Source organism: Hippoglossus hippoglossus, chromosome 11 (assembly GCF_009819705.1).
Source record: "Hippoglossus hippoglossus isolate fHipHip1 chromosome 11, fHipHip1.pri, whole genome shotgun sequence".
Lineage (NCBI taxonomy): Eukaryota > Metazoa > Chordata > Actinopteri > Pleuronectiformes > Pleuronectidae > Hippoglossus > Hippoglossus hippoglossus.
Window position 1 is genome coordinate 15,525,175 of NC_047161.1, and position 19,922 is coordinate 15,545,096.

At 41.1% G+C, this 19,922-nt stretch overlaps 1 protein-coding gene across 8 annotated transcripts; it reads right to left on the reverse strand.

The window, feature by feature from the left end:
- Nucleotides 1-5,120: 5,120 nt before the first annotated feature.
- Nucleotides 5,121-18,543, reverse strand: topaz1 (testis and ovary specific PAZ domain containing 1). Of its 8 annotated transcripts, none has more exons than XM_034599964.1 (20): nucleotides 18,088-18,543; nucleotides 14,079-16,530; nucleotides 13,941-13,990; nucleotides 13,023-13,081; nucleotides 12,260-12,303; nucleotides 12,111-12,175; nucleotides 11,910-11,968; nucleotides 11,279-11,365; nucleotides 10,970-11,027; nucleotides 9,894-10,045; nucleotides 9,691-9,783; nucleotides 9,478-9,593; nucleotides 9,230-9,281; nucleotides 8,414-8,585; nucleotides 8,233-8,330; nucleotides 7,855-8,020; nucleotides 7,255-7,407; nucleotides 6,336-6,539; nucleotides 5,997-6,183; nucleotides 5,121-5,433 (listed from the first exon to the last, which is right to left on the reverse strand). In XM_034599964.1, the coding sequence occupies exons 1-20, from the start codon at nucleotides 18,422-18,424 to the stop codon at nucleotides 5,235-5,237; spliced, it is 4,803 nt and encodes a 1,600-aa protein (XP_034455855.1). In that variant the 5' UTR covers nucleotides 18,425-18,543; the 3' UTR covers nucleotides 5,121-5,234. The 8 variants fall into 8 exon arrangements, 6 of the variants coding, with proteins under 6 accessions (XP_034455855.1, XP_034455853.1, XP_034455852.1 ...); XM_034599962.1 differs by having other exon boundaries at nucleotides 12,066-12,175; XM_034599961.1 differs by having other exon boundaries at nucleotides 17,977-18,543.
- Between the last annotated feature and the right edge of the window lie 1,379 nt (nucleotides 18,544-19,922).

The window sequence follows — 19,922 nt, forward strand, 5'->3', positions numbered from 1 at the left end:
TATATTCTTCTTCTTTATTCGGTTGATTGGCAGGTGGCAACCTACGTCAAGGTGCATTACCGCCATCTACTGGATCTACTTTTTGTCCATTTGTCCAATCCTTCGGTTGTTTGGCTTACTGGTCGGTGGCAACCAACGTCAAGGTGCATTAACACCATCTACTGTGTTGGTTCACCGTTCCTGGAGGTACTGCAATACTAGCTTGATGCCCCATACTCCAACTTCAACGCCGCTGCCATCCACTATATCCCGTCAATAAACCTTCTCCTCATTCAGTACGGTGCACATTTAAGTCGTTCCTTGTTTACCGTTAGCTCGAAGCCAGACATCATTGAATATGCTATGAAAATTGTTCCTTGTTCAAGCACATTTTAAAAGCTTTAAATTTGATCTTTTTTTAATAAATCGTGATATATTTACCAAAATTAGTAAGTAGTCTATACGCATGTTTTATAAACCTGGGTAAAATGCACCACAAAAGGCAAATGACCCCGTTTCCTTGCCATTAGAGGAGTTTGCCAGTCTGTTTCTTTACCCTGGTTCATGTTAGACATCGCAAACCTCTGAAATATCGAACTGTATCTGAGTAACTAGGGGAAATAATGGAGAATTGGAGTTTTACAGCTTTCAGTTTATATTTTACTGAATCTATATAGTCATATCAAAGGTTCTCAAATCTCAGCCAAGGACCCCCTACAAGATAGAAAATATTCTAGGGACCACCCTCATGTATGTCAATCAATCAATCTGACATTATTTGTATAACTCACATTCAGAAATCCCACTTTGCCTCATAGGGTTTAATTAAGTGCGACATGCTCTGCCTTTAATCCTTGACTAGAGTGAAAAAAACATTTGAACTGGGGGTTAGAGGGCTAGGGAGAAATCTAATGTAAATGAAGAGTTGTCTCAATGTTACAAAGTGTTTAAACAAAAGAAAAAGTCTAAAAGGAGATGAAGGGAGCAGCCCTGAAGATTGCACTGATAGAGGTATTGCCAGTACATGAGAAGTAATTAATTTGCCCTTTTTTACGCTTCTATTTAGTTATGTGAGGGAACAAGAGAAATATGTCAGAAAGATGCAATATGTAGAATAAAAGAAATCAACACAGAATACCTATTATATCATGATCATTTTTATGGATGAATCTGGAAACCTTTTAGGGCCCCCCCCCCGGCAGTGGGTCAGAGTCCCCAGAGACCCTCACTTGCGAACCACTGGCCTATATAATGTCATAATTTGACAAACACTCACATTTGAGTAATAGAAATCAGATGTGTCATTTGAAGCAAGGCAGCAAAGGTTAGTCATTTATCAAAATAGTTGATCATCTAAGAGACACATCTAATAACCACCTTTAATGGATAAAAAGAAAAGAAAAAACATTGAACAAATCAAGTCTCCTCTGTTTAGGTAGATTATAACAGAAATAAATGTTATATTAATGATGCTACATGTCAGTAGGTCAGTAACAGAAACCCATCCTACACAAGCATAGGCATATATGCAAGCAATTAGTGGAGCAGATTTTCTTTTCCTACAAAAAGGTCAGAACAAACCGTAGGGCTACATCATATGAGGACACATCACTTGACACAGGTCATAAATGTTATGCCGTTTATCCTGGAGTGAAATGAAAGAACAACAGCAGCTCAGACTAAATAGATGGTGAGTTGATTTACAGCAACCTCACGAGGTGATTAGAGAAAGCACGGGCAGCAAAAACATTAAAAAAAAGGGATGGATGGCTGGAAAGCATGCCAGAGGTTATGATGACACATCAAAGAAAGAAAACCTTTCTCCCCCAGACAGAATCATCCATTAAGCATGATAGAGTTCACACAGGTCTCACATACATTTGATGAATCCCCATGATGCTGTCCACAGAATCATTACGGCTCAACTACTGTTGTGGATCTTTTCATCATATTCCTTCTTTTTTTTCACACGTTTTATTGATTTTTCACTAAACCCACCATGTTTTTGCAGAATATACTATACTATATCTATATACTAGAGATGAAAGTATAGACAAATGTATACAAGCATGGGTCAGCTGCATCAGTCAAGTAGGATATCTGATCTTCTCAAGTTTTAGAAAATGCAAGGAGTCTCTAACCCATCTCGCAGAGTGAGGAGGCGCATGGTCCCTCCAGGAGAGGAGAATGAGACGTCTGTCAATCAAGGAGGTAAATGCTACAATTGCAGAAGCCTCGTCTTTGAGGGAGCGAGTTTCAGGGGATAAACCGAAAAGGGCACTAATGGGAATGGGGGTGATGTTTTTTTGAACGAACTTAGTATAGGCGCTGGAAATGTGGGCCCAAAATGTTCAAAGTTTGGGACAGGACCAATGTATATGATGTACTGGCTGACCTTGGCAGCGAGGGCATGAAGGGTCTACGTTAGGGAACATTTTTACCAATCTCGCCTTGGTCCAATGTATTCTCATAACAATTTAGAGATGTATCAAGCTGTGCCTAGCACAAGGGGAGGAGGTGTGTATTAAGTCGAGTACTGCTTTCCATTGATCATCTGGCATTACCTCACCAAGGTCGTTCTTCCATAGTCTTCCAACGTCTTGCAGGGAGTGAGGGATGATATTGCATATATTGTTCAAGAGAACTGAAATTAGACCCTTGCGATGTGGGGATAATGTGAGGATATGATCCACTGTGTTGTTGGCTGGAAGGTCTGGAAAGGAAATAATGCTTTTCTGGACAAAATGTCTAAATTGGAGATACCTAAAAAAATGGAGATTTTGGTCAATCGAATAAGAGAGAATTTATTCTTTCATGTCACAAATGCAACATCTCTCCGGGATGACAAGCTGAGGTCTGAGGGCCACGTGAGGGACACACACAGAAGACGCACAATCACTTCTGTGTACTTCTCTGGACGACACACACACACACACACACACACACACACACACACACAGAAAAAGAAAATCTCTGAGTGAATGAGTGGCTATGGTGTATTAAAGGATAGTAAAGACATGTATAGATCCACCTGGTTTACTGGTCCTCTCAAATAAACATCATAAACAAATCATAGAACATAGTGGTTTTGGTCATTTCCCATTATTTACAGCATATATCATCTGATGTGGGCCTCTTGACAACGTTAACATGAAATAACGTCTCAATTGACTTGCCCCTGAGCTTTCCTCTCAGAACGGTCTCTGAAAGAAAAGGCTCACAAGTATTAAGCATTAGTTCATTTACATCTGTGTCACATTATTGTCTGTACGTCCCAGTTGTTTAGAACAATAATTCCTAATGTAGCCAATTAAAGTGACCAGAACAAAGATAAGCAGCAAAATGGTGTAGATTAGACAATTTAATCAAAGACTTCCTCCAACTTTTAATTCTTTGATCTTACGTATCATCTGACCCTTGTGAAAATTCAATATGCTACAATAACTATTACACCATTTGGAAACCGGTGCAGGATCAGATAGAAAAAAATTACGATTAAGACATTTTAAATATATCGATACAAATCTCCCTTCTTTTTTTTCTCTCTATTAAATTTTCATTCGTCTGTGTTTTTAGTGCCTTCGAAATCACTCAGTCATAATATTCATACCATTAAATGCATGTACTGACAGGCAATGTGAATTAGTAATGGTGTAGTAGACTTCCTAAAATGGTAATAGGAACATTCCATCCATTGCAGTTTCTACAACGTTTAATTCACCAATGCCTTTAAATTAACTATTTTACAAGGTCATACAATCATTGTATTTTAATCTATGGTCATTTCATTACTTTAAATATTTCTCTCACATGAAATGTGCTTTATAAGTAAACCTCAAGTGTTTCAGGACTCTTATTTCTTTCCATTTCAGAAATCAAACTATAAACATCTCTCTCAGATGAATATAAACTGATTTCATCTTGGAAAGTAACTTCACCATCAGGTGAGAGAGCAGGTTGCAGGTAGACATGGGTTTGACACCACAGTAGGGCAGTATTATGCTTCTCTTGGCAGTTCTTCTTTGACATTTGACAAAGGAATAAAGAGTAAGACAGGTCTTCTCCAGCACAATTACAGAAAACCTTTTATTTAAACATTTAATTAATTTGCCTAACATCTGTATAACAGCATCCAAGAATGCTTCACTGGACTGTCATCAGTCCAGCACTCCCCCCTGGTGGTTGAGAAGCTCTGTGCACCTTCAGGCTAGAAATCACTGTATAAATAAAATATTCATTGATTGAAACTCAAAGCTGTAAAAGAGGAATTCATTTAAATTCATTTCAGTTTGTGACTAAATGAAATTATGCATGTAAGACAATAAAAGACCGATTTATTTTCAGTGTGAAAACGTGTTTATTAAAATGGATTTGCATGTTGCTGCATAGAACATTTTCCCATTGAACCTAAGACACTGAAGGGTCATTAGCCCGAATACTACAGAACTTAAACCCGATTATTTGCTGGTTAAATACCAGGAAATTACATGTGATTAATGACAATGTAGGTCAATGGCAGCCATGTAGCTCAGCTATCAGCTGCACACTGAACAATGTTTGTGTGTCAGTAACCGAAAATATCTAATAGCTGTGAATATTAGTAAAATACTTGCTGCATTTTTTTATTCTTCTGTGGAGTAGAAAAGAATGGCTCCCTGACAATGCAGCTATCATCATTTATTTTTCTACCATTATTAATTCAAGCAACTAAATACAAAGATCATCAGATATGTGCAAGTCAATGTGCTGTGTCAAGTCGGACTTGGGTTTCAAAGTCATGCATTATCAGGCCATTAGGCCAATCAGTGACAACGCAGGATGCTCTAAAGAAAAGCCTAACCCCTTCAACTCGGATCAATATGCCAGTAATCAAGCTTCTCCAACCCCCCACCCCCCACACACACACACACACCAACAAGCAGGTGCAGTAGCATGAAGAGGGAAACCACATGTCTTTAAAAAAACAGGAAAAGGCCGCTGGGGGTGACGGATGATATGGGTCGACTCCAATGTGGCCAGAAATTTGCTGACACATAGATGCATGGACCTTGACACCAGGGACATCAACGCTGATGACTCCTGGTGAGTGTAACTATGGCAACTGCAAAATAGAGTGACATCACAAGCATATCCTCCATACGAAGAAAAACCGCAGAAGCAAACTTTTTGGACTAGAACAACTTCTTATTAAAACTTCATACAAAGAATATCAATCAAGTGCTTCCAGGGAGTGCAGGAAAACAACCGTGTTCGGGTCAATGTGTCCACACATCATTGGCCCACAAATGATTGTTGCGGAGCCAGCGTCGAGCAGAGGAGATGTCAAGTTTGAAAACTTGCTCCTGTGAAGGGTTCACTCCTGTGTAGTGAACAATCAGCTTGGGCTGAGGGATACAAGCTGCAGAGAGGAGGCGGCTACCAGCTAAGAGGTACTTGCTCTCGCAGCTTTGAGTCCTGGAAGAGGAAGAAGAATCAGAATGATACCATTCACACAGACGTGTCCCAATTCGGGGGCTGCATCCGTGGCCCTGTCCACACCTGAGAGATCGGATCACCAGTGATAAGCTTCAAGTTTGTGTGTTCACACCTGGCAATATAATGCCTTCTGAATGTGTCTCCTGTCACCACTTCGGTGATCCAGATCGGATCTCATTTCCCCGCTTTGTATGCAAAGTAACAGTTATTAACATTATGTCAGTTTTATTCGCAAAGACAAAATACTGTACTTTTGCAGCTCTGCCTCTTGCATTGCTAGCTTATTTGCTTTGTCATCTGCGGCAATGAATCCTGGGATAGGTTGACTCAAGAAGAATCCACCCGTTGGATCCTTTGTTTGTTTGGAAATGGAACCATGCGTTAGTCAGCCACATTTGAAGGAGCATTCCAATTACGACAACCTACAACCTAGTCACGCCACTGAGGCAATCTGTTTTCAAATGCAGCATCTTAAGGATGTGCCTCCTGAATTGGGACACAGCTCACATAAATTAAAGATGAATTACTCGAACCCACGTTACCGTTTGAGAGTGATGCTGAGGCAGGATGTGGTGGTTTCTGAAAGTTGGAGGACAGCCGTTGCATTGACAGCGATGAACATCTCAAAGGTGAGAGCCAGCTCCACCTCCCCCAGACCACAGGAGACGATCAATGCCGTGAAACCAGGGGGAGCAGATACACCAGGGTAGTACCCCACACTCAGACAGTCTGATGAACACACACGTTGGTGCAATTGAAATAAGTTACATGACAACTGTCAACATCAATTAATTGTCCGATCTGAACAAAAGGTAAATGTAACTTAAGACCAGCTGATTCTTCATGATCAATATCGATCCAAGTGGAACAGCCATACTCACGTCTGAAGACTTCCCGTGCACGGAGCCACAGGTTTTGCTTGCCGAGTTTGTGAAAAAGAATCTGCAGCATCGCTTGGTCAACTGCCAGGTTGTGAGAGAGCATGAAGTCCACTGTATCTGAGGCTACAGGAAGGACTTGTCTGTCCATGCACACTTTTAGATGAGAGTCAAACAGAGGACCATACCTAGAGATATCAATCAAGTCTGGGGAAAAACATAATCACAAATACTTACAATCATTTTGTAGTCTGTAGCCCAAAAGTCTTACATTAAAAAAAATCCAATCCAACCTTCATCTACCCACCTTCAATGGAGAGAAAACAGGACAAAATTGAGAATAGAGGAAAAGACATGTTGGGGTCAAAAGCCGTGTGTGTGTATTACACATTTATCTGAATCTCAAAATATATTATGGCATGATGGATTAAGGCAACATCCACACGTTTAAGGTTTTAAACTCCACACTACCCGAGACCTTTGGAAAGGCTGCCAGGCCTGTTTTAGTTTGAAAACTCTGGGTCTTAGTCAAGGCAGACACTGACTTTTGGAAACGATGACAGAAACCAGAGAGTTTTATAATGCAACCTTTTTCCTGAAGAAAACTAATCCCTGCCCTTACTTTTCGCCACTGCTCTTCCTCATTTGTAGTATTTTGGGCAAAACGGCATCCAACTGCAGAGAAGACAATCTGCTTCCTTTTTACACTGGCAAACAGATGACCAGTGCACGTGAATGGTCATATGATATGCGTTTTCAGGTTAATAGGTAGATTATCTCTTATAGATACAAACTAAATAGGGATCTTTTTCAAATGAAAAAATATTGGTGTAGATGTTGCCTAAGTTGGTGTGACAATAATAGCAAGTCACTCCTCTGCCTCAGGTTTAAAATTCATCATCTAACAGTTGTGTTCTCTCACCATTTGGCATTTTAATTCCAGGGAGATTACAGAGAACCTCCAGTGTGTCTCGATGAGAAGTTTTCTCAGCCAGCCGTGTCAACACATGCCTCCTACTGTCCAGATCTGCAGGCTCACATGGCCATGACGGCGAACTCAGGAACCATTTGTTTTCTGCATTGACAGATACATAAACAAAAACAAACACACTTTGCACTATGTTTGGACACACTCTTCTAGCACTGGATTTCTAGTCTGCAGCTACATATATGCAAGATATAATATAAAATATGTATTAATATATATTAATTACCAATGCTTTCCGGTTCCTTTACATGTTATTTTGGATTCAGCATAATCAAATGATAGAACGCACTAACAGATTCAAAAAGTAATTCAAAATGTGCTTCATTTGTAGTAATTATTATTTGTATTAACTAATGTAGAACCTATTAGGGGTTTGTCTCTAACACCCACATCAATCTTAAATAACTTATTTAATAAGACTCTATAAATTTCTCCCTTAGTTCTAATTTTACCATTTTATATTCTTATCTGATGCATTATGAAATCAGAAACCACTACATAACTTCCCATTTACCCCAGAGTGTCACCTATTACCTCGGAGCGTGTTCAGAGCTCCCTCCACAATGCCACTCAGGAGGAAAAGCTCGGTTGCCACAGTGACCAAGCAGCAGCGTGAAGCTCCGTCTTCATTCCCAAACAAACCCTTCAGCATTGAGTAGCTGACTTTTGACATGGACAGCACCTCCACCACCCGCCGACCCTACAGTCAGACACAAAAACTCAAGCACACTACAAGGCAATACCAGCGTACAATCACATCTTTGTATATTTGCAGTAATTCTGTGCCGACGTTACCAAAAAGGTTCCATGAGTCATCCAGTCCAATCATTGTTTTTTACAATATGGAAACCACTTTATTCAAATGTAAGTTTACAGGTCATTTCATTCATTATTTTCAGATGGGTTATTTACCTTGGCCCATTGATGTGTTTTGTGATATCTTAACATGAGCGAGACTCCAATTCTGCCTAAAAAATTCTTGATCAGGGCGTCACCTTCACCCGAACACACTGAAAAATAAGAATCATAATGATTGATTCTTCAGTAATCACAAATAAATAAATAAGATGGACAGCAAGGAGTTTTCTTTTACCTGTCTCAGCAAAGGTAGCGAAGGGCAGTGACATCTTGTCTTTGCTCTCTGACAGGAGAGCTTTGGCGATGCGGCCACTGATTTGCTCCACTTGGTTGGGATGATGGCTGGATTGGCAGATGGACCTGAACACCTTTCCCATCCGCCTCCAGTCCTGCTGCTTCGTACAAAGCTGACAGACACAAAATACAATGGTACAATGACCATTTCATCCTTGTGGGAAAATGGACTAAATGTCTAACGAGTAGTGGTGTAGCGGACCACAGTTGTTTGAAAAGCAAAATTTGGAGAAACCTTGCGCATCATCAAGTCATGTATACGGGAGCATTATGGCTTCCTGTTTACATATACTGATGATGGGACCAGCACATAAGACCAGTGTTTCCCACCGAATTGATTCGGACTGTGGCGGTACAGTGGTTGCACCTACCCGTGCATGCAGTCCACTCTTACATGCAACGTATCCAAGTGAGAGATACACAGAATGTGACAGAATTTCTTGTGTGTGTGAGCGAACTGCACTGAATACCATTCGCTGGTACGTCTGGTTGTCTGTGTGGATGGCAACAACTTTATGGACGAGCAAGTGAGAGAGACCGAGCAAGCACACAGCTCTACAAGCAAAAGACAAACTTGGAGATCTCTTTAGTTATTATGAGAAGTGTAAAAAAATTATTTTTGGTTCATTATGAAACGGTGGCAGGACAAATTGGAATATGGCAGGCTGCCACAGTCTTCGTGACTAAAAACCACAATATGATCCGAGCCATGTGTTTTGTGATCCGTTGCACCACTACTACTGAGTTAAGAACTAACCTCTATTTCCACAATGCATGGGGCCAGATTCAGGTGCTCTGGAAAGGGAACACTGGGGGATAACCATTTATATATATATATATATTAAAATACAAACAAACATCAAGGTCAGTGAGCTGCGGATACGACTTGTCAAAAACATAATCACAACATTTCCGAATTAAGAATCATACTGATGATTGGTAACTATTTTTATAAGAGTGAAAGACATGACATTGATATGTGGGAGCTGAGGAAGTTCCACTTACTTGAGGTTGGCAGTCACTGAAACAGGAGAGTTCGAACGGGTCGCTTGCTGGAACTCAGGAGTATTTTTTACACTTTCAAGGCAATCCAAACTTAGCACTAGACCTCTACTGGCCATCTATCAACACATGTACAAAAATAATTCTCACACATACCAATTAAAAGCACAGATCCTACTGCCATGCAGTAAGCAGAGTGTTTTGGAACTGAGATACCTTGAATGTGAGCTGCATGAGTTGAGGTAGATAGCCCATGAGACCCTTCCCTCTCACCATGTCAAACAGGGCCAGAAGGAACTCATGGCCAGGCTAGCAAGAGAGGAGGACATCTATGTTTAGGATGTTCTGCCCTCTATTGGATAAAAGAGTGTACTGCAGTGTGACATTATTGTGGGGAGATGGATGAAAACCAGACTGACCGCTATCTTATGAGCCAAGCCGACACTAAGGACTGAGAGGATATCAGACACCATGCAGGCTTTGAGCAGACACCAGAGGAGTGACAGAAACACTGGCATGGAGAAGAACGCTCCTGGTGGGTTTTTCTGGTAGTAGCCTGTAAATACAGCTCCTGCAGACAGGAATGGTCATGAGAGTAAAGGGGGTAGTAAAGACAGTTTTAAAAAAGGGGTAAATGAAGGAATGGAGTTGAAGGTAAGAGAGGTGAGGACATTTACATAGAACACATAATTATATGTGTACACAACTGTACAGCAACCAATAAACAGGGTTGGGTATCGTTTTTGTTTTTTTTCCTGATACCGGTAATAAATCAAAGCCGGTAGCTTAACGGTGCCAGAACCAATACTTTTCCCCAAAAAAACAGTCAACAATAAGAACAGCTTTTTTAATGCTGACTTAAAGAAGGTGAAATTTAACACATTAACTATTCTTTTTTTAATGTGTATTTAACTTTAATATGAAAATATGACACTAACCAGATTTACATAAAATTGTTTTTTAAAAAAAATTTTAAAAAAAAAATCACATAAAAAGAAATAATCCTAAGCAAACTACAATAATTTAATACTAAGTAACAGTTTGCTTGATACAGCAAAATACTCCCGCTACAAACTTGTCAATTGTCTCTCCATGGACAGGGACGACCACACTGCCGGCTGATGTGTTCGTAAGCAGTCAAACATGGTGCATCCTGCCTTCAAATGAAAATGTGGATACCCAACCCGGTGTCTGAAATCTTTTGTGTGAAATACAGCCACACTCTTGACCAGTTGATGTTATGACTGATGTTATGTGCTGTCAGAGCCATGTAGAGAGTGTGTTGCCACCAGAGTTAAGTGTATTGTGATGTTTATGCTGCCTGTAAGCATGGCAACTTTTTCAGTACAAAGCTTAGACACCGAAATGAGCCACCAAAATCTGCATTGTGATTCAGTCCAGTAAGTACCGGCCTTGTGAGGAACAAACCCAACCCATCAACACTGTTAGCAGTGCCCATTTGGAGTTAAAATAACTGGAGAAAATTTAAACTTGCCTGCTTTCTGGAGACACGTTGGATTGTTGATGAACCGCATCACAGTTTCAACACAGAACTGAAAGAGAGGAAATAAATGACCACAATTCTGGATTTACATATGGAACTCCATCTAAGGCTCCGCAGAGAGTGATGTTGATTCAACACAAATCAGAAAGCTTTAGCACAAGTTTGTAAACTTGATGCAACTGCTCAATAACCTGCTTACAATTCAAAGGTTCATCGTCTACTTTTCTACAGTGTTTCAGTGTATTCAGTTTGGTGTGCTGCCATCAAGTGATGAAAATATGAATAATGCTCTCAGTGTACCTTCTCATCCCCGTCCAAAGGCACATGATGGAATCGACACATCTTGAATCCACAGGACAGAGACTCACTGAAGTACTGTCTGCAGTACTGAGGGTTTAGAGGAGACATTGCAGTGTATACTTCACATCTTTAGAACACATTGACACACTAACCTACCTCTAACTGTGCACACGTCAATATTAGGATTTCAGAAAAATGGATCTTCTGCATAATCACAACCTTAAGATGAAGTATGTAATGGAAACCTTACTCTAAAGATTCCAAGATATGTATACGTAAATGAGTCAAACATGCTTTTAAACTTAAATACTTCCATTATTCATCCTCCAGACTAACTATCAGTAACTACTCTCAGAATCAAAAAATTATAGAACAATTCAAACGCCAAACACAGACCACATATATCCATTCTAATAAATCATACTGTGCTCTTATTTATGATATAAAATTACATGTACTGCTCATCTTTTAAAAAATAAAACTATTTAAAAGACAGCTGAATACAAAGAAACAATTGGGATTTTTTTTGTTTAGCTTTGTCTTTCTTAAACATGAAAGCATGTAAAGAATTTCTGAATAACTGCAAAATACATAAATAAATGTCAATACTTTTTTTTATTTTAATACTTACAGCAGTAGATTTCTTGCGCTTAAATTCTGTCATGTTTGCCGGGTTTGTGATCAATGGCCCTGCAGAGAGCAGAGTGTAAGAACAGCCGTGCACAACAGTTCAACTTTTAACTCTACCCCTGTAAAACTGTATGGAACATTTATGGTGACAAGAAGCGTTGACTTGAAAAAAAACTGTTCGCCATATGTATTTTCCCCTCACCATTTCTTAGGGACATATGTGCAGGGATGTTATGTGGGGGGTTCACTGTCTGCAAGGGCTGGCTCCTATTACAGGACATAAACTTTTTTCAAAATAATGAAAGATACAGGGTGTAAGAAACGTTTCATGTGATGTGTGCAAACCTGTACCATTCCTGGCTCCAGTTTACATTATTGTTGGCATCAAACTGACCCTGTTCAAAAACACAAACATTTTTTTATTAGCAGACCAATGTCAATGTAGTAGTATCTGTGTTGTTGCACTAAATTATGAACAGCAAACTTTTGCTTCACCTCGTTTGTCGTTTTGAATTTTTGTTTTGAATAGCAGGGAAAGCATGCAAGACAAACATGTCCATAGTTTGATTCTTTACAATTACAAAGATGTAACATTGCTCAAGTGTCCAGGATGTGCAATCTATTCCACTCTTTTAAAAACAGACCTAGTCTGACCCAGCAGATGCAGACTGTGTGTATAAACCTGGCACTGGTTTCACATTTTACACACCTACAGTTTGCCTCATCTTTTTACTAAGGCAGCAGCAGCAAGCGCCAGTGACACTGACATGACCAATGTACTGGTCTGTTCCACTTCACAGGAGCTTCTGCGATACCGGTATAATGCATTTAAAGCAACATCTGTGGTTTTGATGAGCTCAGTGAGCTCCTCCAGAGCTAAAGTATAGGCAGGCTTCACCTCTAGGGCATGAATGATCAAGTTAGGTTTTTTATCAGTTATCACAACATATGTCTTTTACTGGGTTTTTTTGCTGCATTCTCTCTGCGAGGATTGAATTGGATTATAATGACAGTGATCATCTCGTCATGTGAAAATGTTATTTTGGGCTTCGTACCGCAAAGATGATTGTGATTGGTCAAAGAAATACAAACATGTGGAGACCCACTACGTTACCATGGTTGTGGAAAGGTTGCCGTTACATTGAGGTCTCCAGGGTCTGCTGTTACTTTCCTCTGTAAATTACACACAAAAATAAAACCTTAGGACGATCATTACATTAAATACATTACATTCAAGCACATTCAATGGTAGGTGCACTTCATTAAGCCATTTTTCAGACGTGAACATAATATCCAGACCCCATTGAACACAGTAGGAGATTATCAGATAAGACACGTTCACAACAACAATCTCTGGAGCATTCAGGGAAGGGGTGGCACAGCAAGCAGCAGGAGGGACATAATGTTTAAATTCTACTGTGGAGATCACAGATTTTTGTTTACAGCAACACCAGTGACTGCATCACCAAAATCTCTCAAATCCTGTTGTTTCCAAGCTGACATCTTTGTAGGTCTCTTCTACATGTATGGCACCTCTTTTTCATCCTGAGATATTTGTATCCCTTTTTTTTTTGTGTCCGTTGTGTGTTAGAAATGTCATAAACGTGACCACTCGCTTGCAGTGAATCCTACAGATAATATCCTCCTGTGTTCTTACATGGGGTCAATCAGACATTATTACTATGGGGGCTGGTGGGAGAAGGTCCAGAGATTGTCCTGGGCCTCCAACTCAGACATTTCCAATCTCACATACAGCCCCTCTGGATAATTTCAGGATTATCCAGAGTTCAGTGCATGTCTGAATTTAATAAATTTACACAAAATATGTCAATTTATTTTGAACTTCTGCTTGTTTTGTTATGGCTTCACATGACTCATTATATCTCTGTCTGCTCTTCATTTGTGTCTGACAAGCCATCGGTTGACGAGTATTTCCACTTTGCTGCTAGTACCTTTTAGCAACTAGCCCCAAATTATGCCACAAAAAAACTGAAATGTATATAATGGATTGTGACTGGTGCACTGGTCGTACCTGTGATTTCAGGACAGTCGCTGTGAGAATCTACAATAACTGGTGTCCATCTGAAACACAGAAGAAATAGTTATAGCAACTTCACTGATAATAGACAACGCAAGTTATCTTTGACTATTACATCAATACAATTCTTACCTCTGTGATAGAGTTTTCACTGCTCCAGTAGGTCTGGTTTTAGGGGCGTCACTGACTCTTGGAGGGCCCAGCTTTTGCAGACTTTCCTCAGGTAGATTTTCAAACAGCTCTGGGTCGTGGATCACATTGATAAGCAAGATATCACGTTCATAAGCGGTGAACTCATCAAGAAGGCTGCCGTCAGTACCACCAGCTGCTTCTGCTTCAGTTTTATGCCTCTTACTGCCCACCATTTCAGATGGACTTAATCTTTCTTCTCTTTCAGACGGAAGGGATTCATCGTCGCTGCTGGGAGAAGAGCAGGGTTCTGACAAAGATCTGTCACCCTGTTCCACATCATCTTCGTAATCAGTGTTATCCTGGCTTCCATCTCTGAAATCGTCATTCACAGTATTACATTTTGATGAGACTCCCTCCATTTCTTCATTTACGTGTCCTTCATGTTGGTCCCTGCCGTTTTGATGATCACCTTCACCAATCTGTGGCATGTGATGTCCGTGTAGTTTTATGTGTTTACTGGTGTCATGGTTCATCTCTTCCTCTTCATCTGAACAACATTGCCTCTGGGGCAGGGGGCTTGTATACAAGTGCCCTCGAGGTGAAGTGACAGGAGAGAGAAGTGGTGGAAGCAGGAATTCGTTTGAGTAAATTTCTCCCCACTCTTCCATGGCAATGTTTTGTGATGATGAGCTGCCTTTTCCAAAAGCAACAGGGTGGTTCTGGTTCACAGGGCTTTGGTTATAATAGTGCTCCAGTTTTGATGGGCTCCTGTCTGTGAGAATCTCTTTATCACCCTCTTGCCTATCTTGAGGTAGGAGGAGGAAGGATTCACATGACGGACAGGAGGCACAGTTGTGCAAAGAAAAAGATGGAGATGTAGGTGAAGAACAACATGAAGTCATTTGAGTTTCTTCGCAGTGGAACAATGCTTTTTTTACAGCGCTGTTCACTCGTTTGGCTGAGGACAACGGTGATGTGCGTGCAGAATGAGCTTCTGCCGACTCAACACCTTTGACTTTCTCCAGTAAGAACAATGAAGGTGGGCCAGAGGACGGTGTGACCAAGGGGCTGCTCAGACCACTGCATGTGAACTGAAATGATGTGGGAGACGCAGTAGTGGTTGTTTCCCAGTCACTCAGGCCCAACACTGAGGGGGATGGGGTAGACGTGGAGCTGTTGGTTTCTGGTCCATTAGCTGGCATGCTTAAGCCTAAAGCTGTGTAAGTGCCAGGCGCTCTCTCACGCTGACTTGGGGTGGGAGGTGGGGCCGAATCTAAGAGCAGACTGGCAAAAGATTCTTCAGCATCCGTAAAGTGAGGTTGAAACTCCATGTTATTGCTCTCTGAAGAGTATGAAGACATATGACTGTGTCTTTTCCCATTTCTCTTGGCTGTAATGCACCCTACATCCTCTCTTTCTTCATTTTGATGGGAAACCTTGTGGGTTGTGTCTGAAGAGGGCTCTGTAGGTGCATTTGGGAGCACATCATTAGTTTGGCTGCTCAGCAAACCTGACTGATTTTGATTGATTGGAGAGTCACTGTTGTTTCTAGCTGATGGATGAATGGGCTCTGCTTGACAGGCTGCAGTGCCAGTATTTGCTGTAAGGGTACGGCTTGTATTAGAGAAGGGCCAAGACATGTATGTCCGTGCACAAGAAAATTTAATTTTTCTGTTATAGACCCTCACTCTCTGGCAGGTGAATGAATCTGGTTCATCTGCATCCACCTTGTTAGTCGGACAGAACAGTTCTGATGACATTTGTGCTGCGTCAGTTTCTCTGGGTTTGTCTATCTGAACCCAATGTTTTTCATGGACGCAGTTTTCTTTCGTAGTTGAAGTGTGAGTGCTGCAGCTCCCAAATGTGAGTTCTTGACCTGACTGACTGTTACCAGACACCCCAGAACATGTTTTCTCTTCGTCTATAAAGAGAGTTCTTGCTGTGTTATTGCAACTAATGTTTTCTGAGTCAGGGGTGGAAGGCATGCTTCCTTTTGTAAAGCTATACCCAAGCTTTTTTCTTTTCTTTCTGGAAATCTCTGCTCCAATGAGGTCATAACGTGGTCCAGGGTCCTCCTGAACATCTGTCACGTCATGTTTGAAGCAATGCACAACCTTGTTCTTGAGAACATCCGGTAACACATAGCCACAATTGTGACTGCATGGATCACATTTTTGGGCTATGTCACAAAGTGTTACCTTTGCGTACTGGTCCACCCATATGACAGTCTCCTTAGAGGCATCAGTGACTGGGTTTCCTTTATTAATCTGGAACTCATCTGCAGACAGCTCTGGTCCTGGGCTACAGCTTGTCTGCTCCTTCTTAACCAGTGTCTTCTTGTGAGGGGACATGTATTTACAGTCCCCACAGAGACCACAGTGGGAGGCTGAGACAGTTCTTCTCGAACACCCCTGTGAACCAGTGGGGCTTGGACGTGTATTCCTGTTATTGTCTGTAAGTGGAAACAAAGAGTCAAACAGTGCAAAATGAATGAAACACTTTCAATTAAACAAATTTGAAGAATTTTCACCAAATTGTTTTTTTTCATTTAGCACAATAGATCCAACAATATAGTTTGAACTAAAGCATTCATTTCACTTTTATTTTGCTTGATCCAAACAAGTTTTCAAGAGTGAAACCTTCTTGATCTCGTTTTGTTGCAAAAAGCCAAAATGGCTCATTATTGTCCATTACTGGATGTTATACAGCAGAAAATACCCACTTCAACTATTGTTTGAAAGAACTGCAGTGGTAGTGAATGATTTCTTCCAAATGGAGCCATTTCCACTTGAAAACAAACATAGCCGAATAAAGGTGCCATTTATAAATAATTGACAGTGTTTCCAAAGAATGTTTTACAAGAGGGAAAGTTTCAATGATGGGGACTGATCATTTGATTTGACAAAAGTAAATCTGGCTCAATTCTCCCACTTCCAGTTGAGACCAGTTGTTTTACTAAAGCAGTTTTCAGACATGAACAACCGGGGATGCCAACACAATTGGGTCCGGACTTTCTCCAGAGGTTGCCTATCACCCATCTCTTGACATCTTAGTCTGAATCTTCTATGCTTATTTTTTTTACTTTTCATCCTGATAAAAAGCAAATATTTGTTTGTTAGGGTTTCTTTATATTTGTTCTGTTTCTGTCGCGTATTAGAAACATCATCATCACACCCACTCACTTGCTGGGAATCCTGCAGAGAATCTCCTGCTATGTTCTCACATGGCCTCATTCTGACATTCTCCAGAGTTCTTTCTGGGAGGCTGGCTGGAGAAACTCCGCAACCTCTCACTTGGACATTTGCGTTGGAGAACATTACACCACCCCAATGGAAATATACAAGTATCCACCCCCAATAAATGCTCGTTATTATTATCATGCAACCAAATTAATCCAATTGGCAGATATAGCTTCCTCTGACAGAGCCACGACAAACCAAGTGACCAAGCCCAGTGACTCCCCAAAGGCAAATTAATTTAAAAAAATCCCCAATACTCTAAGCTAAATGAAAGTGACCCGTGCAGAGGATCAAGGCGCAACATGGCAGTTTCATGTGAGCTGACTTGTGGGTGTTTCCTTCACTGGTATTTGCGCCACTTCGCATCTTGTTTAACCCTGAATCAAATGACATCAGAGGACGGTAGCTCCTGCTCAACGTGGCTCTCTGTGCTACATTTAGCCTCGCGTTAGCCACTAAAGTGCAGCACTTCAGGTGGTTGGGTCAGTAAACACAAGATTTAGCCGCGCAGTTAGCTTAGCATTCTGTCACGTTCCAACAGTGGTAGCAACAAAAAAAAGTTAGCCGAAAGTTAGCTTAGCGTTTTAACGGTTTCTGTTAAACTAGAGCGCGGTCCACGTAATGTCGCCCGCTAACTCACCAGCAGTTACAAAACGAACCTTTAGCGACAACACAGCTAAGTGGCGCCGTGGTTGACAGTGTGGGAATCCACCATGTTCCTGTTCGCACCTCGGGTCTCCCAGTGTGTGACCAGCTGTGGTGATACTTGCCTCTAGTGTCGGGTCCCTCTGGTTCGAACTCTTCTCCATCACTCTCTCTGCGTGACTCCATCACTTTTCTTCTTCTCGTCTCTTTCGCGGTTCCTCCACTCGCGTTGCCCGGGTCCCCTCGCCGCGTTGAGCAGCTCTCCGCGGGTTCGTCGCCTCCGTGGACGGCGGCGGTGTCTTTCGCACAAGTTCCCTCAGAAGCTTCTGGTTTTTCGGACTCGGCTGGAACTTTACCCGGCGACCTTGAGACTCGTCTCCGCCGCGGAAAGTGCGGCTGGAGGCCGGCAGCGTCTTTTAACGCGACTCGGTTGAGTTTCACTCTGCTGGAGGACGGGAACATGCTGACAATTAAAACTGTGGCTGTGGAAACTTAGTAAATAAAGCGCCGTCTGCGTCGCTGCCATAAAACTTCAAGTGAAGCTCACTACAACCGATCCCCTTTAACCGAGCTCCCTGACACAGCGCTCATCTTCACCTGCTGCTCAAATACAGGAACTACAGGTAGACATGGGAACAAGGTGAGCAGGCCGCATTGCGCATGCGCGTTGTGTTTTCAATTAACGGATTCCAATTTCTGTTTGGCACAGATAAGAAAACTATGGTGGCCGAGAGAGCTCAAAACAGAGAAATATTTATATATAATCAATCAATCAATCAAATTTTATTTGTATAGCCCATATTCACAAATCACAATTTGTCTCATAGGGCTTTAACAGGGTGTGACATCCTCTGCCCTTAACCCTCAACAAGAGTAAGGAAAAACTACTAAAAAAACCTTTTAACAGGGTAAAAATAACATAGAAACCTCAGAGAGAGCCACATGTGAGGGATCCCTATAAATAAATAAAACACGTGCAAATTAAGAAGACAACTTCATCAATATCACATCGCCTCATTCGGTCATTCTCCAGAGTTCTTACTAGGAGGCTGGCTGGAGAAACTCCGGAAACTCTCACTTGGAGATTCTCTGGAGTTTAGTGCATGTCTGAAAGCAACTTAAGCTTCTCAAAAGGAAGCATTTGAGACTGTCCTCCAGGGCGGGGATCAAATAGTCCTAAAAGGAGCCACACCGATGTGACCCAAAGCCATCACATTGTGTTTTCAAGCCACCATTTCACAATATGATAGGTTTAAATGAGAAGTGGTTAAATGGAGAAGATTACACCACCACAATGGAAATATGCAAGTTTCCACCACCCACTCGACGACAGACCATGTGTGAAGCACAGTGACTTCCCAAAGGCAAACTAAGTAGAAATCCCCAATACTCTAAGCTAACTGAAGGGACCCGTGCAGAGGATCCAGGCACAACACTTAATTTTTTTTATATCTAGATTTAAAACTCTATTTGGCACAGATAACAAAAATTGCCGAGAGCTTAACACACTGCAAATTAAGAAAACAGCTTCATCAATTTGACAACAGATCCAAAGAAGTGATGAACCTGGCTATAGTTATTAAAGTCTGCTACACATCAGTGGTGATGGAACTTCACTGAGCATTGGACCAAGTACATCATATTTTTGCAATTTGCAGCGTGTTTCTGTATTTGCATGTGTTGTGAACGTGCCATCAAATCACACACACACACACACACACACATATGCATTGAGTTGTGAGTAATATTAACCAAGGTTCAAATCATATCAGCAAAATAATAATCCATAATCTGGCTCCTCTAAATCTTAAATTTAAGTTAAGTAAAAGTGGGGCGGTGAATTTGGTTCAAGGTAAGTCTCGAATTGCTTGGGAATATTCCCTTCAGTTGAGAGTATTGTAGTTTAAATTTATATTATAATATTTTGGGTAAATATTTATTTGATACTCAACCAAACACA